At 45.8% G+C, this 19025-nt stretch overlaps 1 protein-coding gene and 1 pseudogene across 3 annotated transcripts in view; both read left to right on the top strand.

The window, feature by feature from the left end:
• SLC7A7 (solute carrier family 7 member 7) overlaps positions 1-19025 on the top strand; it is a 39223-nt gene that overhangs the window by 13859 nt on the left and 6339 nt on the right. For all 3 annotated transcript variants that reach the window (XM_066342252.1, XM_066342251.1, XM_066342253.1), the window contains 2 exons: positions 17176-17301; positions 18323-18467. In XM_066342252.1, coding sequence (XP_066198349.1) covers positions 17176-17301; positions 18323-18467 — 271 coding nt within the window. The remainder of the gene's footprint in view (positions 1-17175; positions 17302-18322; positions 18468-19025) is intronic.
• Positions 6863-6949, top strand: LOC136377746 (U4 spliceosomal RNA; annotated as a pseudogene).

Raw genomic sequence — 19025 nt, 5'->3', positions numbered from 1 at the left:
ATTCAGGTGGGACAGCTATTGTGTTGGCTGCTTTCACCTTTTATTTAGCAATCTAAGGGAAAGGAGGTCAGTGCCTCTGCCTGACTAAATAGTTAGATATTGCATGATTTGAAAAATTTTTGCAGCATGCCTACTGCAGCCCACCGATTGAAAATCACTGGCTTAGGTAAATTTTTTTGTATGTGTGGGTGACTTCACTGCTCATTTCATCGTCAAGGTAATCACATGTTGCCCTCTCTGCTAGGAATTCTTCCTCCCCTCCCCCACCCCAGCAGCAGCCTCCATCTACTCGTTCCCGGTTACAGTGGTCCTGGTACCCGGTTACAGTGGTCCTGGTACCCGGCTACAGTGGTCCTGGTACCCGGCTGCATCCCCCGCATTGCCCAGGCTGGATGGGTTACCTTGCAGTGACTTTCATACTTTCATTCTTGTAATAGTCCATGTTCACTTTTCTGTGAAGGTTGGGGCCTGGGTCTTAATCACAGAGCCTGTACAAGGCTTGGAACACATGGGTGCTCAATACATGCTTGTTGGATGAATGGATGATTAATGATTCTGAGTTTGGAAGGAACCTTGCTATCCTGTCCAGCAAATGGTTACTTTTCCCAACCAGACAGGTGTGCAGATGGCTCTTCCTGAGGCTGATCAGTCCGGTTATTCAGAGTTCTTCGAGATTGCTGCCATTCTTTGCAGCCAGAAGCTCCATTACCCCGGGAAGATAATTCTGCTCCCATTCTCACATCCTGAATCCAAGTAGGGAGGCGCACGGAGTGGTGGATGGAATGTGTGCGAGCTTTGGAGTTGGCCTGAGTGACTTCAGTTTTCTCAATTGTGAGATAAAATAACATACCTACTTTTAATTATACAGTAGCTCTGAGATCAGAAAGGAGGGCTGAGACTCTTCCTCTCTGCAGGAGAGGTGGAACTTTTCTCTTGGCAGAGTCAGGTCTAGGTGTCCAGACGTCAGCTCCTTTCTTTGGAACTGACACGTTTTGGTCCACAGCATGTTTAGCATTGTTGGGTCATTCTGCTACTGCCTACACTTGCCCACCACGTGACCTAGTTTTTTTGCCTTTTGCTAACAGGACATTTTACTCCTGTGTCTTCAGTCTGCCTACTATACCAGTCAGCCAGCATTACATATTCAGAGTCCCCTGTGAAGAGATAGTCTTTTTTTTTTTTTTTTTTTTAGGTGAGAGGAGTGGAGATAGTGAGGCAGACTTGCACGTGCCCACTGACCAGGATCCACCCGGCAAGCCCATCTGGGGCTGATGCTCGAGTACTAAGCTATTTTTAGTGTCTGAAGCTGATGTGCTCCAGTGAAACTATCCTCAGCACCTGGGCCACACTCAAACCAATCGAGCCACTGGCTGTGGGAGGAGAAGAGGGAGAGAACCGGGAGAGGGAGAGGGGAGAAGCAGATGGTCACTTCTCTTGTGTGCTCTGACTGGGAATCAAATCTGGGATGTCCATATACCAGGCTGATGCTCTATCCACTGAGCTACCCACCAGGGCCAGACAGTTTTTGTGTCCCTGACACTTGACCTTAGTGACTTGTATGTAGTAGGTGCTTCAATAAATGTTGACTGGATGAATGACTAGAAGATATGGTTCCGGAATTGGCTTGGCTGAGAAGGGCACTGCATGCTTTGGCTCTCAGGGTGGTGCTGTGGGGGATGGGGTGGGGGATTTGTGTGTGTGCTGAGGTTGCTGTAGGAATTGGGCAGAGGGGAGGACAGACTTCATACTGAGTATGCTAAAGCTGCTTATAGACTCTAAGGGACTTTGGATCTCTGTATGTTTGTCTGAAAGCTTCAGCTACATGTCCCCTGCAGCTTTTCCTGGTACTAGAATGACTGACTTCACGTATTTGTGGCTAATGAGGTGAAACAGCCAGATACTGGGCTCTCAACTGATTTCTGCCCTTTGAACCTTATACTTGAAAGCTGGTTATCTCCTCTGGAGGGGTTTTCCTAAGAGCCATTTTAAGTTCATGGTGGGAAAACTTTTATTTCATGTCCATATTCACAGCAACAAACAGGCTGGAGTCAGAGCCTTGGGTTCTTTCTGGCGTGGGGTCAGTGTGAACTTTGGAACAAATTTCATCAGCAGCGAGGGGGGTAGAGTTCTGTGCTGGTTTGATCTTCAAGGATCACCCTTGTCTCTTCCTTTATTCTTTCTCTGCATCAGTAAGAAGGAGCCAGGGACAGTGGTCCCAGCCCTGGCTGTATATTGGAATTACCTAAGGGATTTAAAAAAATACTCATGGCTCTTTCCTCTCCCTCCCTGTTCCCCCAAGGAAATAAGTCTGTACCACTGGGTAGAAGAAGGGGACTGGTTTGGAGAATATGAACTGAAGAAGCAGGAAGTTGCTGCTGAGGAGAATGATGGGGACCGTGGGAAGAGAGCTTTGCAGTTGTCCCAGTGCTTTAGGATCACCCGGGAGCTTTGAAAACATGCTGAGGCTTGGGTTCCACCCCAGTTTCTGACTTCAGCGCCTGGGTGGGGCCTGAGCACTGGACTTTGTTAAAGTCTGTCAAGCGAGCCCAGTGTGCAGCCAGGGTTGGGAAGTGCTGAGTTAAGTGAAGGGTTTAGGGTTGTTCTGTATGTGATTCCTAAGGTAGCATTCCCAAAGCAGGCGGACCATTGGACTCCCTGGGAAGCCCTGCCCCCCCCCCCCCCCCCCCCACCCCCCCCCGAACTCCTGAGGTGGAACTCCACAGAGTAGGTTAACATTCCTCAGGTGATTCTGATGCTCACTCAGGCTTGGGGTCCTCTTTCTGAGGAACTGAATTGGACGTAGCTGAGCAAACCAGGAAGGATCCAGTTAACCAGGACTAGCTCACTTTGAGAAGGGAGCAGACAAAGGGTTTAACATGAGATCCTCCCGGCACACACTGCCTGCTAGCTCCCGCAGAGTGGTGCTGAAGCACGCAACTAAAGTGCTGACTGAGTTCCAGGAGGCGGAGTAGGAGGAGTCTGACCCCGTGACCCATAGGGATCTGCTGGGTGTGTGTTCTTGTCAGATGCTCTCACCCATGATGCCTGAGTAAGCGATATGGTTCTTTAGCCTGAGAGTTATAACAGCACATTGGAAGGATGGAAGAAATAACACCTCAAGGAAGCCAGGAAGAGAAAGTGAATTTTAAGATGTAGAGAGTATTTTAAACCAGCTTTAGGTAACACAAACAAACAAAACAAGCTGTAGAGAAAAGGAGGAAAAACTTGAAATATCTGGCTTTAGGCAACAGATATGAGGCTTTTTCAGAGAAATGTAAATCTTATTATTCTGAGGAAACAGCAGTGGTAGAATATTCTGGAGACACGTGGGTGTTAGCAGGCCTGCGCATATCAATTATGGGGATGGGCGCTCCCTGAGCAGTGTGACTGAGTGGATGCAGACCTGCCTATGCAAAGCTGCGTGGTTTTTCTTGAGCAACATACTACGAAAAGCTTATTCACACCAGTTAAGCCTACAGACTGCTATCCTTCTGCCAATTGCTGTGGGATGAATAGCGTCACTAGTCGGAGACACCTGAAATGTGTCATTGTTGACTTTGAAATTCAAGATAGTGAAGTGAGTACCAGATGGAATTTTCATCTCACTGTCAACCGAAGGCTGTGTATGTGAAGAAAAAAAAGAACGTAGACCTGAAAAAAAAGTGCCTGACTCTAATTGCTAAGACAGATTCTGGCAAGGGACACAGCAGATTTCATAGGACTTGGATGAGATGTGTTTAATAAGCCTTTAAGCTGAAATTTTATTTACTTATTATTTAAAACATTTTTAAATTTATTGATTTTAGTGAGAGAGGAAGTGAGGGAGGGAGGAAGAGAGAGAGAGAGAAAGAGAGAGAGAGAGAGAGACAGGAACATTGATCTCCTTATGGGCCCTGACTGGGAATGGAACAAGCAACTTCTCTGCTTCCGGATGACGCTCCAATCAACCGAGCTATCTGGCCAGGGCTTAAACTGTGTCTGATGACGAATCACTGTCTTCATATATTGCCTCTTTCTCAGTTCCTTCTATGGCATTTGAAATGCCACAACCACTGTATAAGACACACCCAGTTTTTAGACCCCAATTTTTTTGAAAACAGGGTGCGTTTTATACGTGGGGAAATAAGGTAATTTGGGGCATCTGTCAGCCAGAGGGAGACTATTTTGCTTTCCTAATAAAGATGATAAAGTTTGTATAAAGGGAAAATATGGTAATGATGGAAGCCTGAAGTCCTTGAGCATCTTTTGCTAAATTCAGTTGCATTCCATTAAAAGCAGTACCTCGCCAGGCCTGTGGTGGTGCAGTGGATAAAGCAGCGACCTGGAACACTGAGGTTGCTGGTTCAAAACCCTGGCTTGCTCGAACAAGGCACATGTAGGAATTGATGCAGACTGCTCCTCCCTCCTTCTTTCTCTCTCTCCTCTTTCTTTTTCTCTATCCTCTCTAAAATGAACAAATAAAATCTTAAAATAATTTTTTTAAAAGCAGTATCTTTATAAATTAAAAAAAAATTGTTTATTATGGAAATTTTCAAACATATCCAAAAGTAGAGTGAATAATACGACAAACTCTCAGGATTCATAGATGACTACCACACCTGCACCCCACTATTATTATTATTTTGCTTTTTAAAAACTGCTTTTTAACTTCACAATATGTACTGAGCATTTTTCCATGCACTAAGTGAACCTCCCCTACAAATTGTGCCAAAACGCAACATTGAGTTAAAAGCTAATATAAGAGGCCTACCGGAAACACCACCAGAAGGTTTACAGCAAAGGTGTATCATGAACATGTAAGTTTAGGAAGCAGGTGTGTCTCCATATTAACCTCAGGGAAAACATCAGGATTGACGGCATAAGGCAAAAATGATCTGATGGTCATGGTGGGGGCGGTCAGTGCTAACTGCCCATAGACCCCTCGTCTTTTCCATCAACTGTCTTCATCGCCTCCTAATTCTTTCCATATTCTCTCTCTCTCTCTTTTTTTTTAGATTTAAAAAGTTTTTATTTATTCATTTTAGAGAGGGGAGAGAGAGAGAGTGAGAGAAGAGCAGGAAGCATCAACTCCCATATGTGCCTTGACAGGCAAGCCCAGGGTTTTGAACCGGCGACCTCAGCATTCCAGGTTTGTTTGTTTGTTTGTTTATTTATTTATTTATTTTACAGAGATAGAGTCAGAGAAAGGGATAGATAGGGACAGACAGACAGGCGTGGAAAGAGATGAGAAGCATCAATCATCAGTTTTTCGTTGCGACACCTTAGTTGTTCATTGATTGCTTTCTCATATGTGCCTTGACCATGGTCCTTCAGCAGACCGAGTAACCCCTTGCTCAAGCCAGCGACCTTGGGTCCAAGCTGGTGATCTTTGCTCAAACCAGATAAGCGCACGCTCAAGCTGGCGACCTCGGGGTCTCGAACCTGGGTCCTCCGCATCCCAGTCCGACACTCTATCCACTGTGCCATCACCTGGTCAGGCAGCGTTCCAGGTTTATGATTTATCCACTGTGCCACCACTGGTCAGGCACTAGATTTAAAAAAAAAATTTTTATTTGGGAGGGGAGGAAGAAAAAGAAGAGGAGAAAAAGAGAAAAGGGGGAAAGAAATAGGAAGCACCACTCCTATGTGCCTTGACCAGGCAAGCCTGGGGTTTATAAACTGGTGACCTCAGCTTTACAGGTTGATGCTTTATCCACTGCACCACCACAGGTCAGGCTCATATTCTCTTGTTTCATCCTTGCCTGTGACTCTCCAAGCCTCTGACCCCCATCCCATCTATACTGCAGGAGCTACTGCCTAACACAGAGCCACCTACAATTTCCTCTAGGCTCCCAATATTCATCGGCTTCTGAAGGGAGGGCCAAGAGCTCCTTTATTAGCATCTTGCTCCTTTTCATCCTTTCTTTTTCATTTTTCCATGTTGAGATTTTTTTACGGTTTACTCCTCTTTGAACAGCATTGTTCCTGGGCCTAGCCATCCTCATGATTCTCGCCGCTGTTAAGTCTTCCACAGAGACACATGGACTTGCAGACCTGCTCCCCCCTGCCTCCTCCTCCTACTCTTGGGGCTCCCCTGGCCCAATCACCCTCAGGGCCACTGAGAGCAGGAACCCAGAAGGGTGTGAGGGACCTCCAGGTCTGAAGAGGCACCACCCCAGTAGATTATTTAAAGCAAATCCAAGACATCAAATCATTTAACCTGTAAAGGTTTCAATATGAATCTCAAAAGGATAAGGACTTATTTATTTTCATTATTGTTTAACATAACAAGGGAAAATGTGGAATCCAGTGGGAAATGATTATGTTTGCTGAGTTTATACCTTCCAGAAAAGAAATGCTAGATTTCCTCTGAAATACATTCTAACTTTTAGTCAAGGAGATTGCAGTAAAGTTCAGGGCAAAGAATTATAATCTCATAGCCAGGGATTAAAAAAATAATAGACGCAGAGCTTCTTTAAAATGAAATTCTGATAGAATAGTTGAAAATTATTTAGGAAGAAAAGGAGAGTCATCTGAAGAAACCAATGTGACTGAACACATTGCTTTTTGATGAGCTTAGATTTTTGGAAACAATACACACAAGAGACAGTAAGAGGTGATATAACCAAGGCTAAATACAGGGTGGCCCAGAACAGCAAGAAGAGTGTCCTGAAGGTTAATGCCCAGGTAAACTAAGATCTGAAGGAGAGACTGAGAACAATAAAAGGTGTTCGGAGTGAGAACAATAAGGGCATGGCAGTTAGTTCTATGAAAGTGGATGATGGTGAGAAAGAAGAAGGCCACCATCCTATTTTTCTTCTAATTTTTCCTTGTAAAGGTGTGCTAACCTAGCAAGGGCTCAGTAAAAAAACCCAACAGGCCTAGCTTCGTGCAGTGCAGTGGCAGTATCATAGCCAATGAGGTTTAACTGAGACATGATTATTCCTAATTGAAATAAAAAACAAAATAGGCCCTGGCCAGTTGGGTCAGTGGTAGAGCGTCGTTGGGGCGTGTGGATGTCCTGGGTTTGATTCCTGGTCAGGGCACACAGGAGAAGTGCCCTGTGTGCTTCTCCCCTCCACCCCCCTCACTTCTCTCTTTCTTTCTTCTCTCCTCCTACAGCCATGGCTCGATTAGAGCAAGTTGGCCCTGGGTGCTAAGGATGGCTCCATGGCCTCTGCCTCAGGTGCTAAAAAATGGCTCGCATTGCAACCAAGTAAGGCCCCGATGGACAGATGGGCAGAGCATTGTCTCCTAGTGGTCTTGCCGGGTGGATCCCAGTCAAGCACATGCGGGAGTCTATCTCTGCTTTCCCTTCTCTCACTAAAATAAGACAAAATAAAACAAAAACAAACAAATGAAGCCCTGGCCGGTTGGCTCAGCGGTAGAGCGTCGGCCTAGCGTGCGGAGGACCCGGGTTCGATTCCCGGCCAGGGCACACAGGAGAAGCGCCCATTTGCTTCTCCATCCCTCCGCTGCGCTTTCCTCTCTGTCTCTCTCTTCCCCTCCCACAGCCAAGGCTCCATTGGAGCAAAGATGGCCGGGCGCTGGGGATGGCTCTGTGGCCTCTGCCTCAGGCGCTAGAGTGGCTCTGGTTGCAACATGGCGACGCCCAGGATGGGCAGAGCATCGCCCCCTGGTGGGAAGAGCGTCGCCCCATGGTGGGCGTGCCGGGTGGATCCCGGTCGGGTGCATGCAGGAGTCTGTCTGACTGTCTCTCCCTGTTTCCAGCTTCAGAAAAATGGAAAAAAAACAAAAACAAACAAACAAAAAAACAACAACAAACAAATGAAAAACAAAACCAAAAACAAACCAACAGGCCAAAAGATCTAGGCCAACAACAACAACAACAAAAGAATAAGACCAAGGGAGTTAAGGAGATAGTAATAAAGCATGCCATTGCTTTAAATGTTTTTAACTATCCACTGCAGACAAATTGAACAAATTTATAATTAGCTGAGATGACAGAATCACCACTAGGAATCTCCAGGATCTTGTAGAATAGGAAGGTTGTGAGAGGAAGCTGCCGAGTGATGTATTTGTTAGTTTTCTATTGCTGCTGTAACAAATACCACCAATTATTGGCTTCCACCTTGGGCTTCAAGCCAGTGACCTTTGGGCTCAAGCCAGCATCAATGAGGTCGTATCTATGATTCCATGCTCAAGCTAGTGACCCTGCGCTCAAGCCAGCAAACTTGGGGTTTCAAACTCGGGTCCTCTGCGTCCCAGTCCAATGCTCTATCCACTGCACCACCACCTGGTTAGGCAGTTATGAACATTCTAATATAAATATGAACTAATTAAAATTTTTTTTAATTGATTGATTTTAAAGAAAGGAAGGGAAAGAGAGGGAGAGAGATACAGGAACATTGATCTGTTTTTGTATGGCCCTGATGGGGGATTAAAACGGGAACCTCAGTACTTTGGGACAATGCTCTAACCAACTGAGCCATCCAGCCAGGGCTGTACTAATTTTTGAATCATTTGATAGTATTATCAGATTGTTAGAACAGAGACATGTTTGTACAGATTTCAGAGATGTTCTTAGCAAAGTCTCATGATATTCTCGTTGACTAGGTCGAAAAAGGTGGATTAGATAAAATAATAGTTTGGTGGATTCTTTTTTTTTTTTTTTTTTTTTTTTACAGAGACAGAGAGAGAGTCAGAGAGAGGGAGGTTTAGACAGACAGGAACAGAGAGAGATGAGAAGCATCAATCATCAGTTTTTCGTTGCAACACCTTAGTTGTTCATTGATTGCTTTCTCATATGTGCCTTGACCATGGGCCTTCAGCAGACCGAGTAACCCCTTGCTCAAGCCAGCGACCTTGGGTCCAAGCTGGTGAGCTTTGCTCAAACCAGATGAGCCCACGCTCAAGCTGGCGAGCTCGGAGTCTTGAACCTGGGCCTCTGCATCCCGGTCCTACGCTCTATCCACTGCGCCACCGCCTGGTCAGGCTAGTTTGGTGGATTCTTGATTGATGTTCTGGAATAATTCCAGCATAGAAAAAGGTCTGTAGTGTTAGATGACAGGGCTCTGCCTATCCTTGTCAACATTTTTATCAGTGACTTCCAGTGTGTTAGTTCAAATGCCTTCAATTTTGTATTTGAAATTGAAAGCATTTGAACTGGCTAAATTAAGGTGGAAAAATCCATTTTTAGTAGATGGGATAATGCCTGTAAATTCACAAAGAAATATAAAGTGCCATATTTGGGATTTTTAATTGTTTTATTAGCTATTTATTTATTTATTTTGAGTGTGTGCGTGCGCGTGCGCGCGCGCAATCAAGAGAGAAAGAGAGAGAGAGAGAGGAAGGAAGGGAGAGAGATGAGAAGCATCAGCTCATAGTTGTAGCACTTTAGTTGTTCATTGATTGCTTCTCATATGTGCCTTGACTGGGGGACTGCAGACAAGCCAGTGACCCCCTGTTCAAGCCAGTGGCCCTGAGCTCAAGCCAATGACCACAGGATCATATCGATGATCCTACATTTAAGCTTTTGACCCTGTGCTCAAACTGGTGAGCCTGTGCTCAAGCCAGCAACTTTGAGGTTTCAAATCTGGGACCTTGGTGTCCCAGCAGAGGCAGATTTAACGGCAGGTGCACTGGTCACACGCCCTGGGCCTCTGCTTCTGAAGGGCCCCACAAAACCCCAACTTTACACTTTTTTCTAATGACACCAAGTTTGGTTTCATATATGCAATTTTAACATTAATAGTACATAATATTTTTTATTTACTTAAAAATATGGTTAACATGATTTATCAATGTCACTACATTAAAATTAATAAAAAAATATGGTTAACATGTATTTTTATTTTCCCTGTCTCTTCTTTTTAAGGGGCCCAATATTTTTTTCTGCATCTGGGACCTCAACTGACCTTAATCCGCCTCTGTGTCCCAGGTCGATTCTCTATCCATTGTGCCACCACTGGTCTGGCCATATTTGGGATTTTTTAAAAAAGTCACTTTTTAGCCCTGGCTGGTTGGGTTAGTGGCTTGAGCATCGGCCTGGCATGCAGACATCCTGGGTTCGATTCCCAGTCAGGGCACACATGAGAAGTGTCCATCTGCTTCTCTTACCCTCCCTCTCCCCTTTCTCTCTCTCTTCCACCCTTGCAGCCAGTGGCTCAATTGTTGAACGTTGGCCTCAGTTGATTTGAGCATCAGCCCAGACGGAGTTGTCAGGTGGATCCCAGTCAGGGTGCATGCAGGAGTCTGTCTATCTGCCCTCCCCTCACTTAAAATAAAATCACTTTTAGAGGCCCAATAAAGGGAAAAGGGAAAAGCTCATCAGTTTGAAGTGGGGAAAAAGGAGTTGTAATTGACAGTGAATTCAAACTGCAAGTCCACAGTCTGCAGGATGTCTGTGTGTGTCTCACGTTTTCAGGGAGACACTGACAAAGTGAAGTGCTGTAAAGCAGAGGAGAAAACTGGATGGTGAGGAGTCTAGAAGCCATATTTATCACACAAGTGGTTGAAGAAACTGGATATTTAGCCTGAAAGAGGGAAGACTCAAGGAGGGCAAGACATTCTTTCATGATAAGAAGGACCCACTGGGTAGAAGTTGTAAGGAAAATGGTTTTGGCTTAGTGGAAAGAAGAGGTAGCTCTTTCTCTTTCTCTTTCTCTCTCTCTTAAGAGGAAGGGAGAGAGAAGCATTAATTCATCATTCCACATAGTTGTGCACCCATTGATTGCTTCCCTGACTGGGGCTCGAATAGGCAACCTTGGGTTGGGCAGGTGCCCTCAAGCCCTGAGAGGGGCTCGATCAGTGCCCTCACGCTCGGGGCCGAGCCCTGAGCCAGCACCTGCAGGCTCAAACCAGTGACTTCGGTGCTCCAGGAGGAGGTGCTATCCACTGAGTCACCGGCCTGGGCCTCTTGATCTCTTTAGAAATGGAAAGACTCGGACACCGGAGCTGCAAGAGTTGAACTAGGCTTTCTGTGCTTTTTGCCATGCATCGCAGCCCCCAGTATGGCACCCTTGGCTCCCCGCCGGAGTAGCGCCCTTGAATCTATGGCCCCAGAGCAGTGGCAGTGGCTGTAGCTGTGGAAGGATTGCAGTTGTCTTCTTTTTCACAAGGCTAGTTCGAAAACATGATAAGTTGAAAAAAGAGTCAGTTGAGAGGTTTGCTAAGAAATTGACTCTGATACTTAAAAAAAAAAAAAAAAATCACTGGTATCCTGAAAATCATCAAAAGGAAAGGCCTACAGATGCATTTGTGTCAATAAGTTTCAGAAAATTGATCCTGATGTCTTTTTTTTTTTTGCATTTTTTTTCTGAAGCTGGAAACAGGGAGAGACAGTCAGACAGACTCCCGCATGCGCCCGACCGCCCACCAGGGGCGACGCTCTGCCCACCAGGGGGCGATGCTCTGCCCATCCTGGGCGTCGCCATGTTGCGACCAGAGCCACTCTAGCGCCTGGGGCAGAGGCCACAGAGCCATCCCCAGTGCCCGGGCCATCTTTGCTCCAGTGGAGCCTTGGCTGCGGGAGGGGAAGAGAGAGACAGAGAGGAAGGCGCGGCGGAGGGGTGGAGAAGCAAATGGGCGCTTCTCCTATGTGCCCTGGCCGGGAATCGAACCTGGGTCCTCCGCACGCTAAGCTGACGCTCTACCGCTGAGCCAACCGGCCAGGGCGATAATTAGCTTTTTAAAAAATCATTTGGGATCTTCTTCACATGAAGAAACAAGTGAGGAAGTAGAGTGAAATCCAGTTCAGTGACTTCAGCCCCCAACCCCACGTACCAGATTTCAGAACTGATATTCCCACCTCTCCCAATGTGGCACCCTTTGCCCAGAAAAAAGCCAGGAATGTACCAAGGGAATGGCCATCAGGGTCACTACCCTCTTCCTGTTCCATTAGGTTATCCAAATCAAGGAAGAAAGAATAATAAACTGTATTACCCAGTTCCAGAAACAGGGATACCTCCTCCTGGATTGCATTGTGACCGGAATCACTGGATTAATCCTCACATGTTAGCACCTCACTAGCTGTTTTTGATTCTGTTGCTGTTGAGAGAAGGTAGAAGTGTTTTTCAACTGCCCATCTGTGGACTGGTGCCTGGTTCACCAGAAATTTCATGCCAGTCATCAGGGTTGTTAACTCTTTCGGGGACCAGCATGAAATTTCTGGTGGGCTAGTGATTGAAAAACATTGAGGTAGAATGTATAGCCTGACTATATACATATTAAGTTAAAAGTTTGTATTCATAGTAGTAAAGTTAGATGGGTTAAACAAGCAAACCTTTTTTTAAAAGATTTTATTTTGCAGAGAGAGGAGAGAGAAAAGTGTGTGTGAGGGGGTACGAGAAGTATCAACTCATAGTTGCTTTACTTTAGTTGTTCATTGATTGCTTGTCGTATGTCGTTTGTGCCTTGACCAGGCAAACTCAGGGTTTTGAACTGGAGACCTCAGCATTTCCAGTCAACACCCTATCTCAGGGGTCCCAAACTGCGGCCCCCTGAGGCCATTTATCCGGCCCCCGCTGCACTTCCAGAAGGGGCACCTCTTTCATTGGTGGTCAGTGAGACGGCATAGTTCCCATTGAAATACTGGTCAGTTTGTTGATTTAAATTTACTTGTTCTTTATTTTAAATATTGTATTCACATTTTGTTTTTTTACTTTAAAATAAGATATGTGCAGTGTGCATAGGGATTTGTTCATAGTTTTTTTTATAGTCCGGCCCTCCAACGGTCTGAGGGACAGTGAACTGATCCCCTGTGTAAAAATTTTGGGGACCCTTGCCCTATCTACTGCACCACCACAGACCAGGCAATCAAACTTATTATTTTTTTTTAAATTTTCTAAGACACATTTTTAATTTTTTTATTATTTTATTTATTTATTTATTTATTTAATTTATTCATTTTAGAGAGGAGAGAGAAAGGGAGAGAGAGAGAGAGACAGAGAAGGTGGGGAGGAGCTGGAAGCATCAACTCCCATATGTGCCTTGACCAGGCAAGCCCAGGGTTTCGAACCGGCAACCTCAGCATTTCCAGGTCGATGCTTTATCCACTGCGCCACCACAGGTCAGGCCAAACTTATTTTTATAAAGTTTTTGAGAATAATTTTTGTAAAAAAAAAGTAGTTTGAGTCATGAAAAAACAATGGAATGACTTGTCCAGTAAAGTATGGAGGTCTTACAGTCCCTGGGCATTTGAAACAGGAAATGGATTCAATAGTGGCCTAAGTTTGTGTGTTATATTATATGTGTTTAAAACTAATGGTACTGGGAGAATTTTAGGTTTACTGTTCTTTTGCACGGACTTCTTAGTTTGGGCACATACATGAAATCTGGGCATCTGACTCTGAATGGGCCTGCAAGCTTCACTCTGTTCCAGATCAATCTAGGCAGTGTTTGCCTGGCCCTCGGTTCCAGAGTTGCTGCTGGGCCTTAGCACTGGAACTGGCCTCCTACTCCATGTGGCCCTGGAGCCTGTGTTTGATGATCCACTCAGGAGCATCTCTTTAGATGCTTATGGGAGTGACTTCTTTGTAGCTTCTCTTTTTTCCAAGGCAGGTGTCAAAGGAGAATGGGGCTGCACTTGTGTCAAGGGTCCAAAGTGATTTCAGTCACCTGTCTGTGGACTTGGGCCATTGTTGGGTGGAGACTGAATTGCACCTAGAGGTAGGAGGGTAGGGCATCTCTGTTCTTGAGGTTAACTTGTAGCTGCCTCTATATTCTAACTCCACAGTCCCCCCTCCCCCCTTCCCTGCCTCTGAAGCAGGAGGTTGGGCTCCGCTTCAAGAACAGTGCACTTGGCCAGCCTCTGGGGCCTCTGGTCAGCTGTATCCGCTGGGGGTGGGGACAGAGAGCCCAGTCAGCACTGTTGCTTGCCATACGCATTTCCTGTTTCATGGCTAAAAGGCCCTGAAGGAAGTTGGGTTTGGGAGAAGGTGAGGGCTAGCTCTCTTTAGACAGTTCCTCTGCTTCCTGATTTCTTTCCATAGGATTCTCTTCTTCATTAAAACCAAGCCCCCTGTGCTCAATACAGAGAGCAGATCCCGGCTAGATGGTGGGACAGTGGCTGAGAAATGAGGTTGAGTGGGGAGGGAGAGTACTGGTGGGTAAAAGGAGGTATACAAACGGATGAATATGGGAGTAGAGAAGCAGTAGGAATTAAAATGTAGACAACCCATGTATTTTCATTTCAGAATTTGTTATAATAAAGGATGATGAGTTGGTTTTGCCATCCCTGGACAGAGCTGAGGAACAGAACCTTGTAGACTGGGCTGCAGACTGACTCGGAATCAGAACTAGTCCCGGATCCTATCCCAGCTTGGTATTGTGACTGATGGTTATATCCTGAGGGCTAATCATAAGTTTTAATTAGGGTTCTCCATTCCCTTGTGGCAGTATCAGTTGCCCCTGATGCTTCACATTATTTGTAAGACAGAAGCAGAGCACCCAGAGTTAGGGGTAGGGGGTCACAGGAGGCGGAGAAGGGGCATGAGGGCTGTTGAATGGCTGGAGGCAGAAGTCCATTGGACAGTAAAGGATGGGTGACTTGGCTGAGTAGGAACAACAGATCTGAAAGATTTGTGAAGGGTGAGATACAGGCGCTTTAGCCATTTTGTAGGGTGCTTTGGAGACTGCTTGCATCTTTAATTATTAACTTAGCACTAGGGTAGCCTGAAGTTATGGGTGCAGTTTTGCCCAGCCCTGTGATAAGATTTGATTGTTTATTCTTTTGTTTATTAGGCAGAAAAGCAAGTGCTTGTATGGGTCAGGAATGTCTCTTTTCAGGGAAGAGCAGAAAAGAATTTGGGCAGTGAATAGAATAGGAAGGGTATAAGGGAAGGGAGATAGAAAAAAGGACTGCTGTTCTGAGAGGCTGGTCTTTCCTGCTTCTCAGGATGAAGTATTGATAGCATCTGGCCCGAGTGTGATGAGGCAGGACACATCAGAATGGGAGAACTAGGAACACTGAAAGACACACCACTGCCGGAACTGAGACAGGGAGTAATTCCTGACTGTGCCGGTGGCCTGGAGTAGGCAAACACAGCACGTGGCCACACTTCCTCTGCTGATCAGGTGGTGTAAAGTAGCGTACTTCTATTCCGCAGGTTACGTAGAGACACCAAGGCAGGATACAGAAGAATTTTTAGGAGGAGATTTATTAATAAGCCGGCTGCATATGACTTTCATGGGGTATAGCTGACCCAAATCGTGTAGTACCGAATATAGCTCTGGGGCTAGTTATATATACTTGATCACATACAGGTTGGGGGGAAAAGGAAGGGGAACACGACACAATAATCAATCATTAACAAGCTTATAACATTTGTCTATAGGATCTATAAAAAACATTCCTACTTATTTAAGCTTACAAGGTAACACAATAGTGATGTCATTTTACTTATCAAAAGACATTCATAAATCTTTTAGTGTCTATCTCCCATCCCTTTGTCTAGAGGTATATGTTACTCTCAGGACTCCAGGAGGGGAGGAAGAGTTAAAATCAGTGTAGGATATGCAATCATTGTCTCTTATTGGAAGGGAAAGAAAGTTCTTCAGATAACCTTTATTCTTTCAATGCCTGACTTTTCCTCTTTAAAATGGCGTTGCCAATACTAAGTTTTACAGTTCTTTGGCACCTTACCACAAAGGCAGGCTGACTCTGACCTTGCCCTTGGAGCCCTTGGGAGGACTGCTAGCCCTTCTTGTGCTCCAGTTGCTGAGCTGGGAAGGAGGGAGCAGTGAAGTGATTCACTGTGCCACAGTGGGGAAGTGTGGTATATGTGCCTGCTTGCCTGCTGTTTAAAAGGTTGGTGGAAGACTAACATTCTGCTGAGTTTCAGAATTGTTTCTTTTGACTCTCTTCCCTGCCACATCCTGGGGCTATTGGTCAACCTCAAAGCATGTGTGGGCTTCTCTTCTTGAATTTTTTCTTCTGAAGTGGATTGTTAACTTGTTTTTTTGTGGGTGAGGGTAATATATTTCTCTGAGGTTCTAACAAAAGCTATGGACCTTTTCTTAGAAAAATGCATATACTTTGGATATATCTACATATCACTACAAAGAATTTCAGGCCCGTGGATGCCCTAGGTTAAGAATGCTTGCTCTAGGGGGAAGTCATGAATAAACTTGACTGAAGCTCATCCAGGTAAAGGGATTGCCTCTATTTCAGGGAAAGGACTTGAGGAGTATATATATGTATATATATTTTAAGTGAGTGAGAGAGAGAAGGAGCGAGACAGACAGACAGGGACAGTCAGACAAGAAGGGAGAAATGAGAAGCATCAATTGTGGCACCTTAGTTGTTTATTGATTTCTTTCTCAGTGTGCCTTGACGGGGGGTGGGGGGGTGGGGGGGTGGGGTGGGCGTGGCGGAGCTCCAGCCAAGCTAATGACCCCTTGCTCAAGCTAGCGACCTTGGGCTTCAAGCCAGTGACCTTTGGGCCTGAGCCAGTGACCATGGGGTCATGTCTATGATTCCACGCTCAAGCTGGTGACCTTAGGGTTTCGAACCTGTGTCCTCAGTGACCCAGGCTGATGCTCTATCCACTATGCTACTGCCTGGTCAGGCAGGACTTGAGGAATATTTGTGGCTCTTCTTTTTTCATTGTCCAGTCAGGAAAAATGCCCTGTCCCCATTCTGTAGGTATTTCGGTTCCAAGAATCTTTCCAAGTAAAAAGCAGCTGAGCTGGCAGGCAGTAGGAGGAAGTCTGGCCTCCATCCTAATCCTTGGCCACATGTCCTGACCTGTTGTCCCAGATGCTGGATAAGTCATAACAGGACTTGTCAAGGTTAATGGCACAAACCCAGCATCAGAGTACTGGGTCCTGGAGCCCATACCAGGGGTAGAAGGGTGGAGAGTGGGGAGGAATCGTAACTTTTTATAGCCAGCAGCGGGAACACATTCTACTTCCCTATGGTTACAAGTACCTTCCACTGCTGGGAGCACTTTTGTATGTAAGCAAAAAACAAAGCAAGTCACTTTATTTTTGTCTCCTATTGTGTTACCCAGTGAGGGTGTGTGTCTGTGTGTCATGCTATGTACACAGGTGCTCAGCAAGTTCCTTTGCATGATAATGGTGAGGACATTCTGGGCAGAGGTTTCCAGTGTAATGTAGGTCTAAGCCCAACACTTGGCAAAAGGTCTATTTTGATGACTGGTACTGGAAAAATTTCTTGGGAGTCTAAGGCCCTCTGGATGGCTCAGTCACCAATCAGCATTATTTTTCTTTCAGGTCTCTTAACCTTCATTAACTGTGCCTATGTCAAGTGGGGAACAATGGTACAAGATGTTTCCACCTATGCTAAAGTATTGGCTCTGATCGCTGTCATCATCGCAGGCATCGTTAGACTTGGCCAGGGTAAGAAATAATAATAGCAACTAATATTTGTTAAGCATTTCCTTTTTTAAAAAAATGTATTTATATATTCATTTTAGAGAAGAGAGAGGGAGAGCAGGAGAGAGAGAGAGAGAGAGAGAGAGAGAGAGGGAAGGGGGAGGAGCAGGAAGCATCAACTCCCATGTGTGCTTTGACCAGGCAAGCCCAGGGTTTTGAACTGGCGACCTCAGCGTTTCAAGGTCAATGCTTTATCCACTGCACCACCACAGGCCAGGCTTGTTAAGCATTTTCTATGAATCACACTCCTCTAAGTGCTCTTTGTGCATTATCTCATTTGGTAGGTACTATTACTTCCTTTTTATAGGTAAGAAAACGGAGTCTGCAAAATAAAGTATCTTGCCCAAGACCTTAGCTATTAAGTAGTGGAGCCGAAATCTATACCCAAGCACTGACCCAAAAGCCTGTTCTTTAACTTCTATACTTGTGATTTCTAGAAGAGGAAGATCTTGGCAAAAGGGCTGACAGCCATGCACAGGGGAATGGGTTTTGCAGACTGTCAAGCCCAAGGCTACAGCTACAGTTGTTCTCCCCTTGGGAGTGAGCATGGGCAGAAATGAACTCCTTATACCCACTCCTCTCCAGTCCCCAGGTCTGAACACCTACCTTACAACTACGCTGTTGACCTGGGCACACAGAGTTCTGTCCTTCCTCCACCCCGTATCAGCTCAGTTCTGGTGTTGGAAAGGGGGAAGAGTCAGGCAGCAGGGCAGGACGGAACTGCAGCACTCCTGTTCTCTAGCCCTTCTAGGAAGACACCCTGGGGCCTCCTGTCAAGATCCCCGTGCTGTACCCTGCACTCCAGCCCATCAGTGTAGATGTTGCTTTTCTGTTCCCTGTTCCTTCATTGATACCCTTGCTGCCAAAGGTGTTCTAAGGCACTCACCTGTTGTTAGTCATAAACTTCCACTCTTTTACTGAATCACCTTGAGGATGGGGGGTAGGTCACTAATCCTTCTGCCTTTCCATGTTCTCTGGGTTCCAGGAGCCTCAAATCATTTTGAGAATTCCTTTGAGGGTTCATCATTTGCAATGGGCAACATTGCTCTGGCACTGTACTCGGCTCTGTTCTCCTACTCGGGCTGGGACACCCTCAACTATGTCACTGAAGAGATCAAGAATCCTGAGAGGTAGGTACCTCACCATCAACTTTCCATGGCAATAATGACAGCCATCATCTACTGAGCTTCTGTGTGCCAGATAGCATACCACAACTATAAGAATACATTTTTATCAGCCTCATTTTAATAGACGTGAGAGCTGAGGCCCAGAAAAAAGTAACTTGCCTGTGATCACAGTAACAGAACTGAGATATGAACTTTCTTGTGTATGTTAAAAAAAAAGGCTGTGGCCGGTAAAGTGTTGGCCCGGCGTGTGCAAGTCGCAGGTTCGATTCCTGGTCACAGCACACAGGAGAAGTGACCATCTACTTCTCCCCCACCCCTCGCTCCAGCGCTCTCTCTCTTTTTGTCTCTCTTCCCCTCCTGCAGCCATGGCTCCAATGGTTCAAGCAAAGTTGACCCCAGGCACTAAGGATGGCTCCATAGCCTCACCTCAGGTACTAAAATAGCTTGGTTGCCAAGCAATGGACCAGACCAGCAGAGCACAGTCAGGTAGGGAGCTTGCCAGGTGGATCCTGGTTGGGGTGCATGTGGGAGTCTGCATCTCTGCCTAATCATCTCTTACTT

Source organism: Saccopteryx leptura, chromosome 6 (genome assembly GCF_036850995.1).
Source record: "Saccopteryx leptura isolate mSacLep1 chromosome 6, mSacLep1_pri_phased_curated, whole genome shotgun sequence".
Taxonomy (NCBI): Eukaryota; Metazoa; Chordata; class Mammalia; order Chiroptera; family Emballonuridae; genus Saccopteryx; species Saccopteryx leptura.
This window is presented reverse-complemented; position numbering and strand designations above follow the sequence as displayed.